The sequence below is a fragment of the Sander lucioperca genome, chromosome 11, assembly GCF_008315115.2.
Source record: "Sander lucioperca isolate FBNREF2018 chromosome 11, SLUC_FBN_1.2, whole genome shotgun sequence".
NCBI lineage: Eukaryota > Metazoa > Chordata > Actinopteri > Perciformes > Percidae > Sander > Sander lucioperca.
This window is the reverse complement of record NC_050183.1, coordinates 20,057,104-20,078,267: the sequence shown is the minus strand read 5'-3', so window position 1 is coordinate 20,078,267 and position 21,164 is coordinate 20,057,104. Positions and strand designations below refer to the sequence as shown.

Sequence of the window (21,164 nt, the reverse complement as noted above, 5' to 3'; positions counted from 1 at the left end):
TTTATTATTGTTTTAAAGTTTTTGAATTTATAATGTGACATGGACAGAGAAGGAATTATTCTCCCCACAGCCACCTTGTAATAGAAACTTTATTTAGTTGTTTTAGCACATTAAAAAATAATACACAGAATCACTGTCCAAAGGAAACTATGCATCTCTGAAATTTTCTCAGATAAACTGAAAGAAAGGTGTTAAGAAAAGTATCCTACTTCTGAAGCTACATAAACCAGCTCATTGGATTATCTGGAAGAAGAAAATAACATTGTCACAAGGCTATTCATCATATGTCATTAAAACATTTTAATGGGCTTGGCTCTTAGGATCAGAGTCCACGTTTACTCAGTTTGGGTCCTGATATGGATCAATAACAGGCAACTCTGGAAACTCCAGGAGAGAAACTTTAGTCCGTGAAGTGATTACAACACACATACTGTACACAAACCGGTTGACCAGATTGACCTATCACACATAAGCTAACACTGCACGTAGTGTCAAGACACTCCTCCTGTGTAAGAGCGTAAGAGTGAGGCCAAAAGTAACAAGGATGCCAGATAAGTTGATGGAAACATTTCATTTACCGTAAGAGTTTGCAGGAAGTGGAGGATGGGAGTCAAGCATGCAGACACACATATCTCTATCTGTGCTGCATAAGACATACTGTTTACCACTGACATTTTGGGGATTTCAGGGTAAAGTGTTTTGGCTGAGTGTAATTGCTAAATGTCCTAACTATGAATTTGAATGTGGTTTTTGGGTGGACAAAGATCAGCTTAAACTTAATGACTCACTGGAAACTTAAAATGGAAATAGTCTTTTTTTTATTTATTCAAGGCAGCACAAACAAACATACATTATAAAAATATGTCACTAAAATATATATATAAATTGTCCATTAACACTGATCTAGCATCCGAAAGATGTAAAGAAAACAATTTACAACAAAATGCTCTGGAAATTAAAACAAATGTACAAACACACAAAAATCTGCTCGTAATGTAAGGTGATCCAACACAGTGTATAAATGTTGGAACCACAAGTATCAAACAGGACAGAAAGGACACTTCCTGGTGCATCAAGATAATCATGTCAGCCAAGATGCTAATGAACAACTAAATAATGGAAATGAGCATCTCTTCTTGCAAGGCCTCTGTCAACAATGACACAAGAGCTTATGCCATTTCCAACATTATTATATTATTATAGTATACTTAAGATGGCAGGCATGTATTGTTTATACATGCCTGCCATCTTAAGTATACTAGTATAACGACATTGATTTGAATTGTCGTTTCATCTGTTCATGCAATAAAAATGGTAGTGTAGTTGTTGTGTTTATGAAGGTATACAAAATATATAGTCAATAATGTTAATAAAGAAAGCAAGCAACCTCGACATTGAGAATATAGCTTTTATGAAGAAAGTGAGCAGTTGTCACTTTTTATCCTCTTCTTTTTTTAACCAAAAAGGGCATATGAAAGTTTCACACACTGTGACTTACTTCAGTGAAACCGTATACCTAATATTATGATTATTATTATTTTTATCAAGGATGCTCTACTTTGTCTTTAGTATGAGTATTCGAGACACAAACACACATCTACATTATTATGTCCTAATAACCTGTTGCCTTTGAAATGTTAAGACTTGCTGCACCAGAAAAAGTCATCATCATCATCATCATCATCATCATCATGGACTGAATAGAGATTTTTGCCACTTTAACAGGCACATTAAAAGCTTGAAAATATAGCAAATATACTGATATGGCAGTCAGGTGTCCATGATACTGCATGTGTACTGTAGGTCAGTCTGTCTAAGTAAGGTTGAGTTGTACTCCCACACATATAAATGGTGCTGGGCAATAAGGCTGTGTGTGCAGACTTCCGCGTTTGCATGTGTCCAATAATGTCCTGTATGTATGCATACATTGTCGAGTGTGTGACTCTCAGCAGGTGAGTCTACATATATGTACGTATGTGTGTTTAGATCTAAGCATTAAGACTATACTCCTGCTTGTAGCAACAGGGCCGGCAGACGGCGTTGACTAAACCGTTTCCCAGCTGTAAGAGACAGATGATGAACTCCAGCACAGCCAGGCCCAGTAGCACACACAGCAGAGTCACGTTCCACTCTACGATGTGAACCGGCTGAAGACACCGTGACCAAGTCTCTGGTTGTAAAAGATACCTGGAACAGAGAGAGCGAGAGAGAGAGAGAGAGAGAGAGAGAGAGAGAGAGAGAGAGAGAGAGCGAGAGAGCGAGAGAGAGAGAGAGAGAGAGAGAGAGAGAGAGAGAGACGATCAATCACAGTCAGCAGCTGCATTTCTACCAACATTTTTGCATCGGTTACACACCTTGCTCTGAGTGACTGACTACATTCCTAAAATGTTGAAATACTAAGGGGGAAGTAGTCTCTGAGTACACACGCTGATGACTTAAATGAGAAATGAGTAAGAAATGAAAATCTCAAAAGTGAGGATTACCTCCTTTTCTCTGTTTTATATAATTGTAAATCTAATAACTTTGGGTTTGCACTGTTGGTTGGACAAAACAAGCAAACTGTGAAAATTGTGATGGAGATGGTCATTTTATAGATTAAATGTTTAACAAATTAATAAATTGAATGAATATGAATGAATGCTACCACACACACACACACACACACACACACACACACACACACACACACACACACACACACACACACACACACAGTATCTCCATACCTGCCCCCCTGGTCTGCAAAGGGGTACGACCATCCATAAGAGGTGAAGCACTGGGGGCCCTGCACCAAGGCGAATCCTGACATGATGAAACAGTAGCCAGACCCCACCATGCCGACCACAGCTGCCAACACTGACCCGCACATCTGGAGAGTAACACAAACAGACAGAGTGATTTAACGTGCACATGTTTGGATGCCTTTGTAAATATGTGTGTGACTGTTTAATTTATCTGTTTAACAGCTCAGATACAGAGGCAGCTGCGACAGACACACATACACACACACACACACACACACACACACACACACACACACACACACACACAAACACACATACATACATACACAACTGCAGCTGTGCATGTGGCTTGAGCTTACTTTGTTGAGTGTTGAATAACAATGGGACCCTTGTTAAATTATCATAGCTGGATTAGCATTAGCATTCCACCTCATAAGGACACAGTGTTGGCTGGCTTAATGACAACTGTACAGTATTATTTTCCAAGTGGGGAGAAAGAAAGAGCAAAATAGCAGTAAAATGGGAACATTATGAAGAGTTACAAGGGGTAAAAGACCAAACAACCTTATATTTTTATTTAAAAAAGGTTAAATAGTTCATAAATAATGTTCTGTGTGTAGCAAACAGAAATATATGAACATAAAATGAAGTCTTGGTTATATATTTAGAAAACATCCGTTGAGGATTTTCTCAAATACATGGAATTGTTTGAGACATTTGAGATAGTATTGTGCAGATATAGCATAAACAAGTATGGGGCTTCTCTACCACAGCATTAGCTTAGCGTCAGTGTTATTACTCCTGGAGTTATTGGTGCAGCCTAAGCTTGGCCTAGTGTACTGTAGTTTGGTAAGTCCCTTACCATTAAACTCTCATTCCAGCAGCAGCTACATTTCCCCAGAGTGATGAAGACCACAGCTGGAAACAGCATCTGGAAACACAGTTAATTGTTTTGTTAAAACAGTAGCACTTATTCTTTTTTTTTTTCTTTAAGGAAATGATACACATTAAATGTTTGAGATAAGAAAGTAGTATAATAGTAGCCTAAAGTAGGCCTAAATATAGAGATGCTAAAGCTATGCAAGATAAGATATTATCATATTTTACCACAATAGAAGATTATTGTTCTTGTTTTTCTTTGCTGGCAGTTACTGGGAGCATTTCATAATATTAACACCACCACCTGTACCATCACCCATATCACTACAGCCCTACAAGTCAAGTAAAGTCAATGCAAGTCAAATTTATTTATAAAGCACACAGCCTACAGTCCCTTCTAAAGGCCCTGACACACCAACCCAATAATTGGCCGTCGGACAGTCTGGCAAGGTCGGTGACTCGAGTCTGTTCGGTGTGTTCCATGCCGTCGTCCGTCAGAAGGGCCGTCGTCCTTCATTTTGGCCGACCTGACTCGCTGGGTCGGAGGTGGGGCAGTCAGCCTCAATGACCAATCTGTTGGTGGAGTGCTAACCCGGAAATGGCGAGCGGGATGAGTGACGGACGCCTCTCAAAATCTGACGAAAATCTTTTAAACTGACCTTTGTCGATATGAAAATTAATTAATTAAATATATTAAATTAAAATGTTTTCAGAGACACGTTTCAGTGAACTATTTTCGTAAAATACGAGATCGTATTTCAAACAAGCCGCCATTACTATCGGCTGGAGAAGCCAGACCCACGTGACGCGTTGGTCATTTCTGGTTTTCATTTTTTGGGCGACAATACAGATTAGCACTGCCTGCTGTTATGGAGATGTATTACGTCTCGCGCAGGTGCAGAACGTACGCTCATGTCGGCGTCGCTTCAGCGTGTTCCGAGGTACTTTTTGGACTTCGGGGAGCCGACTGATCAGTCCGACTGCCTTTTCGAGTTGGTCAATCACCATCCTTGTTAAAAGCAGTACTGTTTATATGGATATTACCTAAAAGACCCGTCATCTAGGAAGTAGGCCTAACTCAAGAAGTACCTTGTCATAATCTGCTGTAGGCTTAGTTGTGCTTTGAACGGAATGCTACCACATGCTAACGTAGTATATAGCATGTTAAATAACATGGCGAAGGGTAAATATGGTGCACTATACAGTAATCAGCTAATTATTTGCCGTTTGACTGTTAGCATGCTTTGTTAGCATTACCATAGACATGAGATTTAAAAGTATCCTCACAGGTTGCACAAGTGAAACTTTTGAACTGTTGTTGGTGCTACATGAAAGGTCAGGAGATCACTAAAGTCATTAGGGTTCATCTTTTTCGGACAATACACATCGACACCAAATTAAATGACAACAAATCTGATAGTTGTGACAATACAAGTGGTCAAACAAGAGCTACGGCCACAGATGTTGTACAAACGTAGTTCAGGGAAAAGAGAGAAATAATGGCAATCTGTTTGTTTGTTTCAGGGTTCTACTGTTTTACTATCCCTCCCTCCTATTTTCCTCTCCTCCTCTTTCCTGTGCTGTTGTCTCTCTCCCAGCAGTCAAGGACTTTAAATCACGTCCTAACAGAGGGAGGGAAGTTCCCAAGGTCCCAAAGATCATAGGCATCATTGCATACACATCCTGGATGTCCCCCTAAAGATTATCTTTGAGCAGAGGCAGAGAGAGAGAGCGGCTGACAATACAGAGGGAAGTGCACAGCAAGAAAGGAAGACAGAGAAAAGAGGAAAAAGGAGGGAGGAAGAGCGAGGGAGAGGAAGGGAGGGAGATAAAGATAGATTTCTCTCAGAGGGGTTTAGTTTGCTCTTTGACTCTTTAACGTTCTGTCATTTCCACAAAGAAAGGAAAAGACGACAGCTTGGCAAAAGTATTCTCAGACCTGAGGAAAAAAAACATAAATGAAGATAGTCATGTATGAAAATCTCCCGAAATAACAAAAATAACTCCCTGCGCTTGCAGAAATGTTCTCTCTTCTAAGATGCAACAAGAATATACAGGCCAACCTAAACACAGATGAACTACTGTATATTCCTAAAATAGTGAGCCTTTATTCCCCTCAACTGGGTTTTACTAGAGGCCTTTATTTCTAAATTCCCCATTTTGTCATCATTGTTTAGTAAGAACCCTGTTTTGTGGTCCATTCCCATTTGTTGCTGTTTGATTTTAATACTAACTTCCTCCATAGTTCACATTAAGAACCTTCCAGCAGTTCAAGGGGCCTCATTTTTATTGTGAAACATCCGCAGGAAGGGTCATTTACAGCAAGTGAAAGGAACATTTTAAGATTCAAACCTTTCTCTCTCATAACTTGACTGGGCTTAAAAATGCATTGCTCATTGTTCTGCATCCTCTTCCGGTTGTGAAATGCATGGCCCGTGCTAATTCATCACCTCTATAAATAAAGTGTTTTAACAATGAAAAAATGCAGCACCAAAATGTTTAAAACTTGTTGTACCTTTTGGTTTGTTCTGACAGCTTTGCACAGAACCTCTGGATTCTTCTGCATTAAATGAGCAGCTAAGAAATGTCTCCTTTAAATGGTCAAAAGTAGTGGAAACACACACTTGCTTGGTCATGTATATAATTTACTTTTCTGCTAACCATTTTCTTTGCAGTCTTTTGTCATGTAGAATACAGTATATATATTACAGTTACATGCATGTTCTGAGCATTTCTTTACTTACAAACAAAAAAATAATCTAAATATTGTACAGAGTGAAGCTGCGTGTGCCCAACACAAGTGCACTGCTGTTCAACGAGGTTAATCTTGTTTGGGAAAATACAATCTCTCCTCTGTTTCTCCTTAAAACCAAACTAAAAGAACAGCTCCTTTCTGTTATCGGAGCATAAACCCAACAGATCAGCAGCATGTAGCAGACGGATTAACTGTGAATTCACATAACACTCCATTGTTCTCAATTGGCAACTGCAGACACTCAGACTGAATGGTGCTGAAGGAGACACAATTGACATGTAATAATATTTGGTCTAAAACAGCATGTTTTTATGAGTCAAAGGCTTACCCTGCATACAGATAAGTGCAACAAAACAAATCAATAAATCACAATGGACAAGAAAGGTAAGTTAAAAGCATGAATGAGCCTGAATTAGCATCAGTCTGATATAATAAACACAAAGAAAAAAAAAGGCTTCAGCCTATATAATAGCACACTGTATCTACTTTACATGTATCAGCGTCTGTCTTTATACCACTGAATAAGGGCGGATGTTTTTGTGTTTTATGTATGCTTTGCTAAAAAGCTGTAAAAGAATCTCATTCATAAAAAACTGCGGCCAAAGCATGGTTTTAAAGAATGTTACTGATGAAAAGTGTATCTCATTACTTTTAGTTTCAATTAATTTCCCTCACCAGTGCAACTGACAGTGATAAGTTCCACCACGTGGTACCAGTGACCTCAATTAAACCTACGCCCACATTGTTTAAGTCGCCTCTGCCAGGCAAAATAATCCAATCAGATTTTTTATTTGGAAAGTGGCTGCCACATTGCACCGATACCAAACATTTCAACTTCTTTTCATCAATTATGGTGAATGACGATTTTACAGAAGTACAGAAGTTATAGTCAGATAATACAGACTCGTAACTCGTAACTCGTTACTCGCGGAAGTTTCACAGCTTTCTGTACCAGCTTATTACAGTATTTTATTGTCCACACTCATACCATGTAAAAAAAAAAAAAAAGAAAAGAAAAGAAAGACCAAAACCTGCCACAAATACAGATGCCAAACTTTGAGTAAATATCATATTCAAGAAAATGGATGGCAGGATGTGTCCCACGTGGGAAAAAGGGCTATTGTGTTTAAAGTTTTGAATGATAAGATGATCAGGGTTTTATCTAAAATCTTGTCGCACACAAAGATTAAAATATAGTTTAAGATCTTTTTTGATTATTGATTGGCATAAAAAACTAAGTAAAGTATTTTTATACACATTTTAAACTTAACGTAAAGCAAAAAACTTTGGACTGCATAAAGTTGAAGGAAAGTTATTTTCATGACGCTAAAGTTGAACTTTTAAAGAGAGGATAACCACACCACACTTTGTTTGGTCAAGGTAAAATAACGGGACCTGAGTGTGTGGTTGTCCTTTCTTCAGAATACGTCACTGCAATGACCAGCACCTAATGTTTGGTGTATGTTCACCAGTAAACAAAAGTTTCTAAAGAAATCTGATGATCTGACCAAAGCTGAAAACATTGGGATCAGAATATTTTGACTTTACCAAAACCTATGGTATAACCCTAGAAATATAACAAATACTCATCATCTAATTAAAACATGAAGGCAGTTTGTTACTCACCAGCAATCCACCTCCTCCTAGTCCACCAAAGTACCAGATGTAGCTGGCCAGGCGGTCCTGCTGGATGTAGGTGATTTCTCCCATGGGAAACAGCAGCAGTAGGTTGGCCAGGATACAGCAGAGGGCCAGAGGCAGCAGGGCCAGACCCAGAGACCTGGCGAAACCCACCGAACAACACATCACTCAACCAAAAACACACTCACAACCGCAGGGAGGAGAGGAGAGAACTGGAATGGGCCGAGGAGAGCAAGAGAAAGAGAGCAAAAGGGGAGGGAAGGGTCAGACCAGCTGGGGAGCCAGGAAACAAAAACAAGTGACAAGAGCCTGCTGTATGTTAGTGTGTGTTAGGGGTGTGTGTGTGTGTGGGGGGGGGGGGGGTTTAGTGGGGGGTTAGGGTTAGTTCTGCCATGACATAATGTGGAAACACACTCACAGGCAGGGGGCTGACCAATGGCTAGACAGAGCTCAGCCAGAAATATGAAAATCTGATCTGTGTGTGTGTGTGTGTGTGTGTGTGTGTGTGTGTGTGTGTGTGTGTGTGTGTGTGTGTGTGTGTGTGTGTGTGTGTGTGTGCGTGTGAGTGGGTGTGTGTTTCCCACAGCCTCTTAGTAAGCCAGGCCTCACACAGCACTCTGGAGTATTAATTTCCCTCGATTACAACAGTCATTTTTTTCTTATTTCCTTTCTTCTACATGGTAAACACATTTGTAGTATATGTACCATATTAAATATTATACTACATTCCTCACTTTATCAATTATTGATCATTAAGTCTATAAGATATATATATATATATATATTAAAGAAGAAAAAAGAAGCAAATCTTCACATTTGCAAATCTTCTTGTGATCAACTAACTAATGGACTAATTATTTCAATACTAATCTGTACTATACCAATAGTAGTATATCACAGTGTCAACCCAGTACCCATGGGTATAAAAACCACTGGGTCACCAATCACACCCAAGACAATGGGTTATTGTGACCCAGTTTTAGTGTTATTTATAAATATTTTAACTGGTAACAATGAAGTGGATGATATAAAGAAGCAGAAAATTTAAATACTAAAGTAAAGTACAACTATCTCAGTACTTGAGAAAATGTAATCAGTTACTTTTAAATACTTGCAAGAAAATTGCTGACGTATTAATTAGATGTTGATACATTTAAAATAAGTGAAACAGCCTTCTCCAAAATGTGAACTTTTCAGAAAAATAAATAAAGACAAGCCTTTATGACAACATTGTCTATTAAATCTGGATTAAAGGATATAGCAGACATCAGCATTGTAGATCAGTTTTACAAGAACCGATCCAATCCAAATGTCTCATAGGTGTTCCCAAATTCATCGTAGTGCCCATAGGCAAGGCCGCTTCTTTCTAGGTCAGAATTATACAAAAGCTCAGCAGGTCTATGCGGGGCAATAGGGTACAACGTGATTTCTAACAGTGCTGTGTCAGAAAGCCACACAGACTGTGTTATGTGTACATATGTGTGTTTAAAGCTTGTTGTGAGCTGCTTTATAATCCAGCTGGATTAAGATAAGTAAAATGGAACTGACCACTAACGACCTGCTCTAACAAGATGTTTCAGCAAGTGTTAATTAAAGGCATACTATGTAACTTTTCCCTCTTCGGTCTCCCTACAGGTTGGCTCATTGGAACTACAGCTCACGCGTCCCGCTGCTTAGGTCCCCCTACAGGTTGTCTCATTGGAATGAGCTGTAGTTTCAATGAGACAACCTGTAGGGGGACCGAAGAGGGAAAAGTTACATAGTATGCCTTTAAAACAGATTATGTAAAACAGAGAATGTTTGAGTGACAGAACACATGGCTCTTTATAGGACTAAACGGTTAGTACCAGGTGGGGGCTGGAGCTGTAAGGAGATCAACAATGAAACAAAGTCCAACATCAAGTTTCTACATCAAGAGATTTGTGTTGAAGCGGAATCATGATTGTACACATGACAGGGTACACATGGTTTACAAGCTGTTTACCAACTCACTCATATTTTCAACATCCTTTTTTTTTCACACAACCTAAGCATCTGCATACAGTATACTGTAATATGATTTAGTCACTGTATATCATGTCTGTGGTATGACCTTGATCTTTTTTAATTTATATTATTATATGCTCTGTAGCACTTTGAGATTGCTGTAAATGTAAAGTGCAACACAAATATAATTTATTATTATTATTATTATTATTATTATTATTATTATTATGTTGAGGGGCAGCAGGGCGTTTCCCGGCAGCTAAAAATTCACTTAAAGATAAAGCTCATACACATACACAAGGCAAAACACCCAATTCATCAAGCCTGCATGGAAACATGGAATGCAAAAGATATGCATCATACGCAGTGTTTAAGTCATCAGACACACTTGGGGAGTTGGAACAGACTTAGCTAATTTCATGGATATCTGCATTATAAACTGTTCTTATATATAAAACATGTTCTGTGCACATTTTGATACCAGACCATATCTCATGGAGTATATCCACACATACAAGTCCTTTTTGAGCCATCTTTCTCTGGACCAAAGTTTTGGACAGACCAACTTGTGCAGGTGCTGAATCCGAAAAACTGTAACTGAATTATAATTCCCCAAGGACTCCCAACAGTATTAACTACTCCTGTTAGAACATTTGTAATGAAGATATGTTGGGATTATGGAGGATTATAAACCCCAGGAACAAACTAGAGAACTAAGCATCACTTGAAAATAAATGACATTTATTTGTCATTGTTAAAAAATGTACAAAATCATGAATAGATTCAGCATCATTTGAAATGCAGACTGTTAAATCTGTAAATATATTTTAGTTTAAAGTGCAAGAAAATGATGCAAAGGGAACTTGAAAGAAGATATCACACTGAATTGAATCACATTATATTACATTATCTAAACTGAATTTGTTTTGTAAAAAGTCACCCAGAGAAAAGATTATATCTATAGCCTATCATTTGATCATCATTCCATTGAGGAAAGAGGGTTATGTGTATAATATTGTTGTTGTTTCTAGACCGGCAGCAACTAATTAAAGACATTGAAACAGATAATTATCTCAACCAGGGTTGAAGAAGGGCATCTTTGGTATGTCATGTAATGTCAGACAAAAATTTGTTTTTTGATTTGTAGTGCACAGACTTATACATGTAACTTGGACTTAAGAGGATGTGGAGGGACATATGATGAATAAAGACACTTATGTGCTATGCTATGATGCGGTGCTATGACTGTGTTATAAACCTAAGTTGTTGTCATAAAAACAATCGTCTAATTAAAGAAACCAAAGGAAAAAGGTTACTGTAAATTATGTTACCACCAAATATTTATAGTACTTTTGCTCTACACATAAAGGATTTTGCTTTCAGAAAGTTGTGTAATCAGTTTATCAGAATACTATAACATCTGCAGGGAAGAGGAGAGGAGGTCAGGTATGTTTAATATCCCTGAGCACATCCATCCGCTCTGGGGTCTGATCCCGCCCACAGCACCCTGCATGGACAATCAGCTTGATTGACAGATGGGCTCCACCAATCCCCTACTGTGATGATCTGTCCCCGCCCAAACTGAGACCTCTTGTGGCCTGTGTGTTTGAATGAAAAGATAAATGAAAAGAAATGCAGTGAGCCCAAACTCTCCCATCTTTATTATATTTATTTGTTATGCACTGTAAACCAAAATATCCCATGTCTCATTAGCATAAGATCATGAGATGAAGGTGGCAGATAGGTTGTAAGGAAGATACACAGAACAGATTTTTTTCTCAAGTGATGAGCAGCACAGAGATGAACAGTTAGATGTTTAGTTTCTTAAATGTGATTTCTTTTGTTACTGAATGAATAATTGGAGTGTATGGAGTGTCATAACTTAAACCCACTGAAGACCATTAGTCAATAGTCCACACACAGGCCAATACAAATAGCTAAGACAGTTAGGAAGAACAGGTTTATTTTAAGTTGTATTTTTCTATTTCTATGTTCTAAATGTTGCCCTGGAAAAAATGGCCAAGAGGATTGGCAGATAAGAGCTTCTTCACCACTATGGAGATTGCTCTCTGATCCAATCATGAAGTGGCTGCTGGTTCTTCCAGAATGAAACAAAGGCTGATGGCAGTATCACACAAAACATGATCACACTTTTCAGAAAAGCCAGAGAGCAACAGATAACACACCCATAATGTTGCCAGGGTAGGGAAGAGGAACAAATAAAAAGATCCTGTTTGCATCAGGAAGCAACAGGGTTTATGGGAAGCATGGTCTAATACCAGTGTTATAAGACTACCAGTTGTTTCAGCCATGGTCTTGTTTATGGCCATTAATAGACACCAATATAACAATTAATGTAACACATTAATGTTTGAGTAGGCTACATGTAGCACCTATTTATCATAAAATACTTCATCAATGAGACGAATAAAAAACTGAGAATGGGAGAATGGTCTACTTTCGGGGACGCTTGCATCCTTATCATGTATAAAATACCATGCAGCCAGTGGTTAAATTGGGCCGGGGCTCTCTGGGGCTCAGCCCCGGCACATAAGCCTGCTCGTTTGTGTCCGGATGTGCCTGCTTGCAGTCAGTTGCCTACTGGAAATATGTCACATGAAATTTGATGAAAGTGATGCTTTTGAAAACATGATATTTCTGACAATAAATTAAAGATTTTTGAAATGGCATGTCTATTTTGTCTCGGCGGAGCTGAGATGAGAACAATCAGAACACGGCCGTATTCTTGTTCAGCTGCTTAATGTCGTCAGTCGACCATCGCGCACCGCTCGCGCATGTGCATCTAGGTAGGCTTAGGCTATATTATTTGATGAATGTTCCTGGGAGATCCTTAGTTGCACGGGATGTGGAAGCGCGCAAAAGTTCGAGAAGACCTTCTACTGCCTTGAAAAAAAAAATCTCACGAGCTGCGGGCCGCGTCTGTCTGTGTGTGTGTGTGTGTGTGTGTGTGTGTGTGTGTGTGTGTGTGTGTGTATTGTAGTAGTAGTAAAGAGAGAGAATGGGAGAAGGAAGTTTGTGTGAGGTGGACCTGGTCACCACAAACCCAAATCTTCTCAGCTGTTGCTACTGTCATATGCTGCACTCCTCATGTGGCACATTATGTTTGGCACATTGTATGGGTCACTTCTTATATCATAACAAGGTAACACAATGTGTAATCAAGTGATGACTGATTAACAGTAATGTAAATGATAAATGCCCTAATACCTGTTGATACTACAACAATGCAAAGTATAGGCTCTTAACCTTGCAGTTTTGCACATATCATGTAAGACTTAATTTCTCCATTTCTTTGCACAAAACTCTCCAGAAAGTGCCATTTAATGATTTATTTTTCAAAAAAATTTCCCGGGGGGGAACATACCCCCGGACCCCCCTAGGGAGGGCCCATGACATAATAAATCCCAATTTAACCCCTGCATGCAGCCACTGCCAACAGTAGTTGTGTAAATAAAGGTACCTGTGATTGGCCAGCTGACTTTGTGGCCCCGTCTTCTCAGCTCCTCGGCTACCTCCTGGCGGACCCCATCCTCCAGATTAACCGACCACTGATCAGCTGGACATACAGAATATTTCATCAGAATATGACTTTGTTAAGCATAGGACACATACACTGTCTACTTTCACAAAATTGTATATAAATGAAGTTACAGTTTACGATGTTTGTGTGTGTGTGTGTGTGTGTGTGTGTGTGTGTGTGTGTGTGTGTGTGTGTGTGTGTGTGTGTGTGTGTGTGTGTGTGTGTGTGTTTTGGGGAAGGGCATACTTGTGCGGTCATAGTGTACATAGACTCTTGGTGCATCCAGAGCTTGTTGAGGATTCATCCCAAACTCCAACATGTTTAACAACACCTAAACACAAGAGCAACATCAGTTATTAACTCATTAACACATTCAACTTATAAGTCTGAATCATAATTAAAGCAAGGCATATTCAAGTCATGTCGACGATGTAATGAAGTCCCCCTAGCCTGGTGCACACAAAAATTTGTGTTTTTCTCATTACGATTTCTCCAATGCCTGACCTGGTCTGACTATAAAATAACCAATAACAACTTATTTACAAACAGACAAATCAAAAGTTAATGTTCACAAACAAGATAGATATAAAAATTAATTAAAAACAGTGATAGGGACATTTTTATACGTTATCTTAAAGCAAATTTTATGCACTTTATGCTCCAACTCAGTCTATTCTTGATCATACCTGGACGTGTCCTTGAGGTTGCATAAAAGCCCCCATCACCCCCAGTGCAGCGAGGAGTCGTGGTTTTTGTGATGTGGTTGCAGAGTCAGTGAGAAGTGCAGGTATTATGGTGTGATATGGCCGCTTCCCCCCAGCAACACAGTTAACGTGGTTACGATGCAGAGAAAAGTTGGCACCACGATTCTGTGACCGGGAAAAAGGGATTTCATGAAAACACCTATCCATCGCTACCTCACATGCACACAAACTCATATCCTTTTTTTGACCCCTCAGACCTGAAGTGAGAATCCACAATCCTTAGGGACCAGCCCAGTTCCAAAGCCGGCATATATGCTGTTGATAAAAGAACAGGCATTGCCCTGACTGTCAATCACACAGAAATAGACTGTGTCACATCCTGCTGTCAAGCCGGGCTCCACTCCTTCCATGGTCCTAAAGTTAAAAAACACACATCAATTAAAAACACACATAAAGCCATTATAGTTGTTATGGTTTTCATCTGCTGGCTCCAGCTACATATTTTGGCATACACACATTAGGAGGGTATCAATCTTGCCACCCAGTTCTCAGCAAAAAAAAAAAGCAAATAAGTGTATTTCCCAAAACATTGATATATACCTTTAAGTCTTTGCTAAACATGTTTGTGCAGCAAAAACTAACTTTTTAAAATTCCTAATGTTAAAATGCACTGAAAGATACATAATGAGGCAAACGTGGCAACTACTGCATGCTGATTTATTTTCAAAAGGAATATAAATATGATATTTTTATCAAATATATTTAATTGGAAAATAAAGGTCCTAAGTAGTATTACAAGGCCCAAACTTCAGCCTCTAGCATCATATACCACTAATAAACCATAGGCCAGCCTTGCTTCAAAAATATGTGTTAAGATACAGTATTATTATGTTGTTTTATACTTATAGTCTGTTTGTCTATTTGTCTTAGAACTGATTAAGGCCTACAGTTCAAAGTTCACCATTCTGACCAGTAAATACATACTGTTGCCAAAACATACACACACTGCCACACAGCAGATGGAGCAGTGGAGGCGGGACGGAGGCATGAAGGGAAGTTAAGGTCGGGGGGGAACAGTCCTATCTAAAGTCAACAGAGCATGACTGGTACACGGTGGTACTAACAGACACAGACACACACACACACACACACACACACGCACACGCACACGCACACGCACGCACACACACACACACACACACACACACACTTACACACACAGACACACACACACCTGTCCATGCTGATGTGCTGCGCTTGCTGGTGACTGTAGCTCTTGTCCAGTAAGGTTTCCAGAGGGATGGTAACATGGTCTGGATCGCCCAGGTAACACAGGGCGTCTATTTGTGCCAAGCGAACAGCCTCCACCAGTACATGGATGTAGTCAGAGCTGTTGTGGCCTGCAGCTACACACAACAGATTAGTGCAAATCAAATTCTATGATCCACAAACATTTCATTTTTTTGGGTGACTGTGAAAAAGTAGATGAAAGGATGACAGCAACTTCAGACAAATACAAAGTGGACATAATCGAGTATAATTTCCAAAATCAACATGTTAACCCCATTTTTTCTTCTTCTTTTTTAACTTGCTGTCACGAAAGATATGTGACATTGTAGGAATTATCCCATCAACAGATCAAGTGGCAAGCTACAAGAAGCATCCAACCATCCACCATCTATAACTTATCCAAGAAAGGGTCACAGAGGCTGGAGCTTTTCCCAGCTGACATTGAGTAAGGGGCCAGGTACACCATGGACAGGTCGCCAGGTCTTCTATCCTAAGCTCTAACTGCTGTGCTGGTTATGACTGCTCTACCCAGCGATCAGTTTTCACTAGTGTACATTTGGGTTCAAATGTACCCTAGTGTGAGAGAAGAAGCTGCATCTAAACAGCTTTATATAATCCACAGACTGTGAACAGTTTTCACTGAAACCACTTTCTACAAAAGAAATAGTCCCTATGAAAACTAAAGTAAATTGTATGGGTTATGCAGAGAAACTGCTGCAGTTTTTCCAAGTGTCATTTTTCAATGTTTTGAGCAACACAAACATAATTCCATTAACCTCCGGTGTAATGTTATGGGAGCTGAGATTTAAGAGGAGAATATCGAATTCCAGGCCAATAAAACCGAGACTAATATGATTAATAACGTTAGTATGCTATTTTTTTATTTTTTAAGTAAATTGTGACTCATCCACATTACCAGACCAATATCTACATTTGATCTTATTATAAGGCCAGTAAATACCTCTGAGAGGGAAGTTCTCCAGAATGTTGAGCAGCAGCAGGGCAGCCAATCCCTGGCTGTTCGGAGGAGGCTCCCATAGACGCACACCCTGAACACACAATGGAGTCATTCCTTCTGCTGAACATGTTATCAAAATACAGACAAGAATAGGCGCTGACCTCACCTTGTAGTCTGTGCTTATGGGGGTGAAGACCTCACTTTCATGGCTGCTGAGGTCATCCAGAGTCATGACTCCTCCATTTTGGTTAATGATATCGACGATGGCTTCAGCCACTCTGCCCTGGTAGAAAGCTGGTTTGCCACGCTCACCCAGTTCCTGTCAATACATCAATCAATCAACTGTTCAATCAATCATCATATAAGAGGGCTTATTTCTTTTTTTAAATCACTGTACAAAACACAAAAACATACAAAATATGATGTTTTGCATGATGTAATGCCACACATGAGTCTAGAGTTTGAAAATATGCGGGTGAAATGTCCACTATTGTGTGTATCTACAAGTCCAATCAATGTTAGCAAATGAATAGGATGGTGTGTGTGAATGTGTGATTTTGTTTGTTCCACAAGAACGTAACACACACCGTCATCGCTGAGGAATGACCGCTATAATGCCATGGAAACCATCCATCAATGAGGCTGAGGTCACTGCTATTGTTTCTACTGTCTCCGGGATATGTGTGTGTGTGTGTGTGTGTGTGTGTGTGTGTGTGTGTGTGTGTGTGTGTGTGTGTGTAGGGGGTTATCATGGGCGTACTCGGCAGTGTTCCTGCGTTACTGAATTACCAAAGACTGAGTGTTTGATGTAGTTACACAGAGGAGCATCAGCACATGATTTAATGGTGACACACAAATGGGGGCTGCCATCATTCTAGTAAAGCCTCATTGACAGGAAACTACAGAATGAGCTTGGTTTTATAAATGTTACATTGTCCACACACAATCATGGTCGTACATTCACATAAGGGTTTTCGTGCCAATCCATCCAGTCACAGTGGCTGTTGAGATATTTCAGTCTGCATCAAGTGGCGGACCAACCGTCCATGACATCTCGTCAACATTTTGTCAACAGTAAATAAACTGTAATTAAGATCAGGAAAGTGCATTCAAATATGAAGAACTTGTTGATGGCCAGGTAAACAGTCGGACTGACCTCAGTTTGACATGTGATGCACATAGTACTGTGGAAACCAACACATTTGAATTATTTCTTTAATTGTATTATGGATATACATTTACTTTTCATGTCTATGCTCAAATTTTTATAAATAATTTCTTTCTTTTTACCACCTCCACCTTCATTTATACTTCTCTCCTAATACACACATTTCTTCTTTTTCCATCCCTCCTCCTCTCTTTTGATCCATCTCCGTGCCTTCCCTTCCTTGTCCTGCTTTCACTCCCTCCTCTCCACCCTTCCCTCTCTATTTGAATCATTGGAATCCTACTACACCGTCCCCTGTATTCCTCCCTCACTCCCTCCATCTTCCTTGTTTTCCTCTCATATTGAGTCCATCACGCTAATGGGTTCAGGGTTAATTACCCACGATGCCCCAAGGTTGATGCAAGGTCTTCCCATGTAGAAGACTATGTCAAGATGTAAAAAAAGAAAACAACCTCTGAGAGGATGAGGAACAAGCACAGTGGTTTCCTCCTGCGGGTTCCACATTGTTCTGTTTCCTTGTGATCTAAATAACACGATTTTAGAAAAATGTCCCAGTGCTCCATCACGTGACTCGTGTGTTTTTGTGTACGTTTTAGTTTCAAGGATTTACCTTCAGAGTCTTGGCCAGGGTAGGGTTTCTGAATACTTGTCCACATTTTGGCGCATGACCATCAATCAGCAGGTCTCCACTTAGTTCCTTCCCAGCATCTCTCAGAGCAGCCACCAATTTTGCCCAGTGGTGAGCTGTTACCTCGGCAACAGGAAACCCCACCTCTGCGAGCTGTGCCGCCCCGCTCAGCACCTCCTGCAAGGAGAGCTAAGGAAACAGGAAGAGGAAACACACACTTATTACCTCACAGGAAAACTCGCTGAGTGTGTGAGTCATTTTTTTAAGAAGAAATATGTGGACACTATATCATTGGTTTGTAATTTCCTCTGAGGGTTTTTTTCCAGTCAGAAAAACACGAAGGCTAATAATTGTTATAAATGTATGCGAATGAGAGGCTACTTTACAGTTACTTTATGATTTTATGATGTGCCAAAATTCCCTGAGTATTGACTATTCACTTCTACTTTAGTTAATAATTTTCCAAGACACATTCTGACAACACAAAACAAACTAGTGAACTTGTTGCATGTATCTCATTCCTTTATTCACATGTTATGTAGGCTCAGTTGTTGTGACAGTAGTGTAGTGAAAGTATTTTAAATTGAATGATTAAAGATGACATTGATTTGTGAAACATAGCTCTAATCCAACCCCTCACATTTTCATGGACCTGTAGAAACCCTACCAAAGATGGCTAAATTACTCCTGTTTTGATCAACAACAAAAAAGGATTATCCACAGACCCCGATGATAGGTTGTCAACTTCAACACCACTGTTTAAAACACACACAGTCCTAATTCCAAGTGTGTTAGTGGTGTGTGCCATTTCGGTTGTTTATGTCATGTAAATGATAATGTTACATTGGCTCTTGGCTACCTGGGTGTTGCATAAAACCTATAACAGCACACACAGTTCTACGCAGATAGATACACACACACACACACACACACAAAGTCAAACCTTGTGACTACCAAACAGCTGTAGGGTGTCGCACCAGCATGCAGGGGCCCCTGGTACTGTGACGTTCAAGGCATCGGAAGGTGAAGGGGGGGTCTCCGCAGTGTAACCAAGTCCTTCCAGGAAGTCCAGGGTCTGAGCTTTGGGCGAACGGCCACTGAGGACACAGAGAGAGGCACAGTTAATCATTCTATTTTATGAAGATAACAACAGTAGCGAAAGAAGAATATCCACCTGCCGTTAATCCCTCTGATCTCTCCAGTTTTCCCGTTGTAGAACATGCAGAAGGCGTCTCCGCCTGGACCGGTGCTGAACGGCTCTGTTACCGAGAGCGCTGCTGCAATGGCAACCGCAGCATCTGCTGCATTACCACCACGCTTCAGGATGTCTGGACACAAACACATATCCATATGGGATTGATGTAACCCTAGACCCTGAGTATGTTAGGTGAATTTGCTACATATTTGGTCATCCACAGCATATTACTAACCAAACATCATTCTCACTATCCCCTAGTTCTATTTGCAAACAGTTGTAGTTATATTTTTAAGGTTTTCGAGGTAACGTTATCCAACTCTGAGACACTCCGCTCAAGTGTCCCCCAATGTCTGCCTACGTTTTAGATCTCTATGGCAACTTTTTCCCACTCACCGACTCCTATACTGGAAGCTAGCGGCTGGCTGGACGCCACGCAGCCGTGTAAACACACCACAGGTGATCGACGAGATGAGAAAGGCAAGTCGGTCTCCATTGCGCTTTAGCGACTAGTTGGCAACAACAACAACAACAACAAGGCAAAAATGAAACCGATCAGTTACTCCGGTATCGATTGAGGTTGGCCAGCAGAGAAACGAATGACAGATTACATCGATGGATGCTGAGGCTTCAGCAGGAATTATGTTGAAGTATATACAGTTGGCAAATTGAAAACTTAAATAATAATGTCAGTCCCGCAGCCTGTTGTTTTTATTCTAGGTTGATATTCCCATTTTATGATGGAATGAGATAGTTAGAGGTTGTCATGTGGGGGACCCACCAGAAACACGTTAATATGGATCCCATCAGAGACGGTTTTTGATCCCACGCAACTTCTAGGCAAGTCCCGCCTGACGAAGCAGCCCGATTGGTTGGGGTTAGGCATTGATCTTTGGTTAAGTTTAGGATAGCCCAGACTGGTCAGGGGACAGGACCCATACAGTCTATGATAGGATCTGAACAAATCGGGTTCCGTTACCTTGCGTAGGCCTATGGACGCCTAGCCATTACTAGGGTGTGAATGCTGTTGAAGGGCGGGTCCCTTCTAGAAGTAAGAAATAAGGAAAGCAAAAATCCAGTAGGCTATAAGAATAAAATTGAAAACTAATATAATAGTGGGGAACTAAAAGCAGCCTGGCAAGGTATCAAAACTATGGCAGCCATTAACTAGCCTGTATGCAGAACAGGGCAACCAATAAAATCGAATGGTATAGACGACGGAGCTTTTAATCAATTCTTCTGCAGGTTTGAAAGGTCCTTCTCAGATAGTATAGTCACATTGAGAGAGATGTTAATGCCTCATAGAGGGATAGAAATACAACAGACAAAAGTCACAACACTACTTAAAACACAAAAATAGGAAAGGCTATGGGCGCACGGAACAGCTTAGTGAGGCTTTTACAGTTATCTTTCAAAAATGTGCTGACAGTGGGGATATACCTGACTTATGGAAAACATCAACACTAATACCCATCTCCAAAACAAAATCTCCTAAAGACCTCAATGAATTCAGACCAATTGTACTAACTTCCCTGGTAATGAAGTGCTTTGAAAAGATCTTGAAGGACACAATCGGTGGCGGTACTATGTGCCAATACGGAAAACTATGTCTGGGTGTGTGTGGGTGGGTGTAATGATTGGGTCATGTGTAAATGTGTGGATGTTACGGGAGAGA

At 40.1% G+C, this 21,164-nt stretch overlaps 2 protein-coding genes across 2 annotated transcripts; both read right to left on the bottom strand.

The window, feature by feature from the left end:
* Positions 1-74: 74 nt before the first annotated feature.
* tm4sf18 (transmembrane 4 L six family member 18) lies at positions 75-8,318 on the bottom strand. The gene is made up of 4 exons (XM_031283857.2): positions 8,005-8,318; positions 3,607-3,675; positions 2,727-2,869; positions 75-2,187 (listed from the first exon to the last, which is right to left on the bottom strand). Exons 1-4 carry the CDS (start codon positions 8,182-8,184, stop codon positions 1,989-1,991), a joined length of 591 nt encoding a protein of 196 aa, XP_031139717.1. The 5' UTR covers positions 8,185-8,318; the 3' UTR covers positions 75-1,988.
* A 2,853-nt stretch (positions 8,319-11,171) lies between these two features.
* On the bottom strand, positions 11,172-20,090 carry LOC116039160 (glutathione hydrolase-like YwrD proenzyme). Its single transcript, XM_031283959.2, has 12 exons — positions 19,886-20,090; positions 19,469-19,622; positions 19,238-19,391; positions 18,277-18,483; positions 16,665-16,817; positions 16,502-16,589; positions 15,485-15,656; positions 14,508-14,664; positions 14,233-14,415; positions 13,793-13,877; positions 13,487-13,582; positions 11,172-11,603 (listed from the first exon to the last, which is right to left on the bottom strand). Exons 1-12 carry the CDS (start codon positions 19,983-19,985, stop codon positions 11,458-11,460), a joined length of 1,695 nt encoding a protein of 564 aa, XP_031139819.1. The 5' UTR covers positions 19,986-20,090; the 3' UTR covers positions 11,172-11,457.
* Positions 20,091-21,164: the final 1,074 nt, after the last annotated feature.